General features: G+C 45.7%; 1 protein-coding gene across 1 annotated transcript in view; it reads left to right on the top strand.

Annotated features, from left to right (window-relative positions):
- Positions 1-2,607: 2,607 nt before the first annotated feature.
- Positions 2,608-6,633, top strand: part of LOC116750459 (protocadherin alpha-C2) — a 159,156-nt gene continuing 155,130 nt past the window's right edge. The window contains exon 1 of the mRNA XM_032625133.1: positions 2,608-5,100. Coding sequence (XP_032481024.1) covers positions 2,689-5,100 — 2,412 coding nt within the window. The 5' untranslated portion in view covers positions 2,608-2,688. The remainder of the gene's footprint in view (positions 5,101-6,633) is intronic.

The raw sequence follows: 6,633 nt of genomic DNA, 5'->3' as shown, positions 1-6,633 counted from the left end.
GACATTGTGGGATAGGCCAACATATAAAATACATAATCCTCCTTTTTTCCACTTCCATTTCCTCTTTCTGGCACTGTCCTTTGTGGCCTCCTGTCCATCAAGTATGAGCCACAGCATGTCTAACCTCAGTTCACTATTTATTTTATTAGGTATCATTTTCATCCTATTGTGAATAATAGGGCCATCCAGAGTTCTTGTCTTCCAGGATGTGGGACTTCAGTCTTCAAATCCAGCTCCCCTCTTCAATTTTTTTTTTTTTTAGTACAAATGGGCATATAGTTTTATTTTTAAATTTTATTTATTTATTTTTGGCTGCGTTGGGTCTTTGTTGCTGCGCACGGGCTTTCTCTAGTTGCGGCGAGTGGGGGCTACTCTTTGTTACGGTGTGCAGGCTTCTCATTATGGTGGCTTCTCTTGTTGCGGAGCACGCTGTGCTCTAGACATGGGGGCTTCAGTAGTTGTGGCACGTGGGCTTCGTAGTTGTGGCTCACAGGCTCTAGAGCGCAGCCTCAGTAGTTGTGGTGCACAGGCTTAGTTGCTCCCCGGACCAGGGCCCGAACCCGTGTCCCTGAATTGGCAGGCGGATTCTTAACCACTGTGCAACCAGGGAAGTCCTCCTCTTCAACTTCTTGACTAACATGATTCTCAGCTAATAAGACATTTTAAAGACTTTTGAGTTTTTCCCTTTAGAGGTGTGTTGTCTGTATACCTGGTAAATAGTGAATAGCTCCCAAACAAATATCCTTTCTATTCTTTCGCATACCTCATCTATGCATTTAATTACTTGCAAAATAAAGTAAATGGACAGGGAGTCCTTTTCACTTCCTTTCAGTGTGTTTGATACTAATCCTTTTGCACAAATCTGCAGTTTGGGTACTGGAACAGTGAAACTACTTTGATTTATGTTTTAATTCAGAAAAAATGGGGGGGCAATGTGGCTTTTCGTAGAAAGGGAGCCTAGAGCTATTTTCACTAGATTGATTTTTTTTTTGTCTTAGACAACTACGGAGTAAGAGGTTTATGAACATAAAAGTCAAGGAAAGTTTTAAAATAGCTACCATCATGTCCTTCTATATTGTTTTGTGTGTGTCAGGGAAATATATTATGCTCTATTATTTGGGAATTCTTTATTGACCATTAGAACTATTAATGTCTCAAAGATCATGATTGCCAGGAACTGGAATGAAAACTAAGCTAAAATCCAGGTTTTCAATGTGGAAATTGAAATATACCTTAAGTAGAGCAATGTCTAAGGAAAATATTTTTGTATCTCTGGAAAATTATAGAGGTTGCTGAGATATCATATTTCTTAACTAGCTGCATGACCACCTTAATTTAATGCATTTTACTAAGCAATTGAAGAAAACCAGACCATTCTATAGGGTAAATGTTCAGCAGATATTCAGTAAGTATTCTGAGCTATTAAACAATTATAACACAAATATTCTCTTTAAAAGTTTATACTTCAAAAATGGAGGATTAGACACACATACCCAAATGCCTACAAAAGAGAAATTAATGTAATAAATGTCCCAAGTGATTTTATCTAGATGCTATAGTATAAAAGAAAATAAAGATGCCTGCCCAATTGGCTTAATCATGAAAGTCTTTGTTGGTCAAGGAAGTTTTAACTTGTTATATAATGGGGGAAACTGCTTTGAGAAGAGTTTGGAAATGATGGATATTACTTAGGCAGGGAATGAAATGAGTATATCTGTTTCATGAAAAATGTCATTGGAAGCAGGAAATTGTCCACTTTGACTAAAATATGTGAGTGCTGTAGGAGAGAATACAAGTTGAGGCATATTAGATCCTGGAGAACAAGCAAGCGTTTATAAACTGTAAGAGACAAAATGAGAATACCCATCTTGCTCATGGGAGGTGAATAGGTTCCACTGAATAAAATTATCTGGAATACTTCCCAACACAAATTATATACCGAAACATCCTACTTCCTTGTTAAAGCTTCCTTGTCCACAGCAAGGAAGACTTTCAATTAAGTGCTGATGGTCTTTGCTTCCTTTTTCAAACATTTTTGAAATTCTCTTTCAATGACTTATTTTGGAGATCAGAGTTTTCCTAGAGCTTAATTCTCTGAAATCTTCAACACCGGGAATGTAAAATCCAATGATGAAGAGTGTGTCATCATTAATAACTACCTTTCATCACTCTCAGGAACACACACACACACAAAACCTGTCATGAATTTCCTAACCAACACTTTGCCAATTGTATATTTGCAAAGTGCTATGTTAACTACAGTTCGGTCTCTGTAAATACTTAAAACTTCTATGAAAAAAGTATTTCCACTGAAGTGAAAGCTGCTCCTGTGGTGAAACTAAGGATCACAATAAATCAGTGGTGCAAAATGTGTATCTCAGTGGTGCAAAATGTGTACCCCAGTAGTACAAAATGAGATTCTATTCTCCAAAGGCGGAATGGATGAAAGAATAATTAAGACTTAGAGTATGCATTTCCAGAATCTGTTACTTACAGTTTGGAGCCACATGATGTCGCTCTGTACCATAAAATTGATCCGATAGAGCGAGAAAGAAAGAAAAAAAATCCCTCCTATTCTTACTGTAAAGAAGCTGCATCCACCATCCAGATGCTGAAAAATGGAGGATGCAATGGGACTGGACTGAACGGTCAGGAGGTATCTCTTCATTTTGAAACAAGACCCCCTTCATGAGAACAAAGCACTGCGGGCTTGAGATGGAGTTTTCCTGGGGAATCGGCCAGGAATACCGGCGTTTGCTGCTCTCACTTCTGTTCCTTGCAACCTGGAAGGTCGGGAGCGGCCAGGTCCGCTACTCCGTCCCGGAGGAGGCCAAACATGGCACCTTCGTGGGCCGCATCGCCCAGGACCTGGGGCTGGAGCTGGCGGAGCTGGTGCCGCGCCTGTTCCGGGTGGCGTCCAAAGGCCGCGGGGACCTTCTGGAGGTAAATCTGCAGAATGGCATTTTGTTTGTGAATTCTCGGATCGACCGGGAGGAGCTGTGCGGGCGGAGCGCGGAGTGCAGCATCCACCTGGAGGTGATCGTGGACCGGCCGCTGCAGGTGTTCCATGTGGAGGTGGAGGTGAAGGACATAAACGACAATCCTCCTGTGTTCCCGGGAACACAAAAGAATCTGTTTATGGCTGAATCCAGGCCGCTTGACTCTCGGTTTCCACTAGAGGGCGCCTCCGATGCAGACATTGGGGCCAACGCTCTTCTCACTTACACACTGAGCCCCAGTGAGTATTTCTCGCTGGAAAAACCATCCTATGAAGAGCGAGTAAAACGTCTTGGGTTAGTATTAAGGAAACCTTTAGACAGAGAAGAAGCCCCGGAGATTTTTTTAGTGCTTACCGCCTCTGATGGCGGCAAACCTGAACTAACTGGCACCGTTCAGTTACTCGTCAAAGTGCTGGACGCCAACGACAACGCCCCAGCTTTCGACAGAACACTCTATGAAGTGAAATTACTGGAAAATGTTCCTAATGGAACGTTGGTAATTAAACTTAACGCCTCAGATTTAGACGAAGGCTTGAATGGGAATATTACATATTCATTCTCAACTGATATTTTACCAAATGTGAAATCCAAGTTCTACATAGATCCAATTACTGGAGAAATTATGGTAAAGGGATATATCGATTTTGAAGAAAGCAAATCCTATGAAATTCTTGTAGAGGGCATTGATAAGGGGCAGCCCCCACTTTCTGGCCATTGTACAGTTATGGTGGAAGTTGGCGACACCAACGATAATGTCCCAGTAATGGAATTCAAGTCCTTGTCCCTCCCAATTAGGGAAGACGCTCCACTGGGCACCGTCATCGCCTTGATAAGTGTGTCCGACCTCGACTCCAGTGTCAATGGGCAAGTGACTTGCACCCTGTCGCCCAGTGTTCCCTTCAGGCTGGTGTCCACCTTCAAGAATTACTATTCGCTGGTGCTGGACAGCGCCTTGGATCGCGAGAGTGTGGCGAACTATGAGGTGGGGGTGACTGCGAGGGACGGGGGCTCGCCTTCCCTGTCAGCCACAGCCAGCGTGTCCGTGGAGGTGGCCGACGTGAACGACAACGCGCCCGCGTTCGCGCAGCCTGAGTACACGGTGCTGGTGAAGGAGAACAACCCTCCCGGCTGCCACATCTTCACGGTGTCGGCGCGGGACGCGGACGCGCAGGAGAACGCGCTGGTGTCCTACTCGCTGGTGGAGCGGCGGGTGGGCGAGCGAGCGCTGTCGAGCTACGTGTCGGTGCACGCGGAGAGCGGCAAGGTGTACGCGCTGCAGCCGCTGGACCACGAGGAGCTGGAGCTGCTGCAGTTCCAGGTGAGCGCGCGCGACGCGGGCGTGCCGCCTCTGGGCAGCAACGTGACGCTGCAGGTGTTCGTGCTGGACGAGAACGACAACGCGCCCGCGCTGTTTCTGCCCAGGCCGGGCGTCGGGGCGGGCGCGCTGAGCCAGCTGGTGGCGCGGTCGGTGGGCGCGGGCCACGTGGTGGCGAAGGTGCGCGCGGTGGACGCGGACTCGGGCTACAACGCGTGGCTGTCGTACGAGCTGCAGTCGGCGGTGGGTGGCGCGCGCAGCCCGTTCCGCGTGGGGCTGTACACGGGCGAGATCAGCACGACGCGCGCCCTGGACGAGGCGGACGCGCCGCGCCAGCGCCTGCTGGTGCTGGTGAAGGACCACGGCGAGCCGGCGCTGACGGCCACGGCCACCGTGCTGCTGTCGCTGGAGGACAGCGGCCAGGCGCCCAAGGCCTCTTCGCGGGCGTCGACGGGCGCCGCTGGCGCGGAGGCCGCTCTGGTGGATGTGAACGTGTACCTGATCATCGCCATCTGCGCGGTGTCCAGCCTGTTGGTGCTCACGCTGCTGCTGTACACGGCGCTGCGGTGCTCGGCGCCGCCCAGCGAGGGCGCGTGCGGGCCCGGGAAGCGCACGCTGGTGTGCTCCAGCGCGGTGGGGAGCTGGTCTTACTCGCAGCAGAGGCGGCAGAGGGTGTGCTCTGGTGAGGGGCCGCCCAAAGCAGATCTCATGGCCTTCAGCCCCAGTGTACCTGACTCTGGGGACAGAGAGGATCAGCAGCCAGCAGCTGAGGATTCTCTTTCAAAGGTTAGTGTATAAATATCCTTTATTTACTCTGAAGTCTCATATTCTTAAATTTTTAAAAATTTATTTATTTTTGGCTGTATTTGGTCTTCGCTTCTGCGCGCGGGCTTTCTCTAGTTGCGGCTAGCGGGGTCTACTCTTCGTTGCGGTGCGCGAGCTTCTCATTGCGGTGCCTTCTTGTTGCGGAGCCCGGGCTCTAGGCACGCGGGCTTCAGTAGTTGTGGCACACGGGCTCAGTAGTTGTGGCGACTGGGCTGTAGAGCACAGGCTCAGTAGTTGTGGCGACCGGGCTTACCTGCTCCGTGGCATGTGGGATCTTCCCGGACCAAGGCTCCAACCCGTGTTTGCCGCACTGGCAGGCGGATTCTTAACCACTGAGCCACCAGGGAAGTCCCTCATATTCTTTAAGTATATCAATTTCTTCTTAATTAAAAAAATTCTCAGAACCAAATTTCTCTGAATTAAATGTTTACTTCTTACATACCTTTTTAAACTAAAATCTTTTAGAATTACAGGACACTAAGGCAATACATGTTGTTTTGTTTTTATTCTTATTCAATGCATATTATAATTAGTGTTATAAATTTTGTGGTTACTATCTTCACCTACTTGTTTTCAGTTGTAATCAGCTTTTAGAGAGCATTTTCTTGTTATTTGCTCATAATACACTGAAAAGTGCACAGAATGAATATTATAGCTCTATCAGCTACTTGGAAGTGAAAACTTCTATTACTTCCACTCCAGAAGCCACTAAAATGCACCTCCCAAATATCTTTCCCCTCTTTCTCTCCCAAATGTAGCCACAGTTTTAACTTTATAAATGATTTTGACCTGTTTCCTAAATTTTATCGAAATGGAATTGCACAAAATGTATTATGTGTGTGCATGTGTTTGTGTGTTCTTCATATTTATCATTCACCATTGTATGGAATAATCCATATTGCCATATGTACTTGGAGTTCATTTAATTTATTATGTTCTCTGGTACTTTGTTTTATGAATAGGGTGTGAGTTATTTGCTCCACTCTTGAGAATTTTACATTATTTCTCTTTATGTCTATTTCACATATTTCTGCCATCAATATATTTGTAACATTTTCAATGTCCGTGTACACACTTTTCTCTATTATTTAGCTAGGATCGAGATTAGTGGAACATAACCTATGTACATATCTTCTTCTTTAATTGATAATGTCAATCAGTTTCACCAAATGCTTTTACCTGTTCACACTCATGCTAGCACTGTATGAATTCCTATTCTTCTTCATCTCCACAACTTGGCATTGTTAGTTTATTTATATTGTTGCCATTTTGCTGGATGTGTTTATGTTTCTTGATTTGTAATTGAGGTTGAACACCTTTTGGTGTTATTATTATTGGCCATTTTTAGATCCTATTTTGTGCAGTAGCTGTTCAAGTCTCCTACCTATTTTTCCTATGCTGTTGTATTCATCTACTGATTTTTGAAAATTTTCATATACTGGATATAACCCCTTTCTTGATTTTGCACTCTTCTACACTGTGACTTCTCTTTTT

This window comes from Phocoena sinus, chromosome 3 (assembly GCF_008692025.1).
Source record: "Phocoena sinus isolate mPhoSin1 chromosome 3, mPhoSin1.pri, whole genome shotgun sequence".
Lineage (NCBI taxonomy): Eukaryota > Metazoa > Chordata > Mammalia > Artiodactyla > Phocoenidae > Phocoena > Phocoena sinus.
This window is presented reverse-complemented; position numbering and strand designations above follow the sequence as displayed.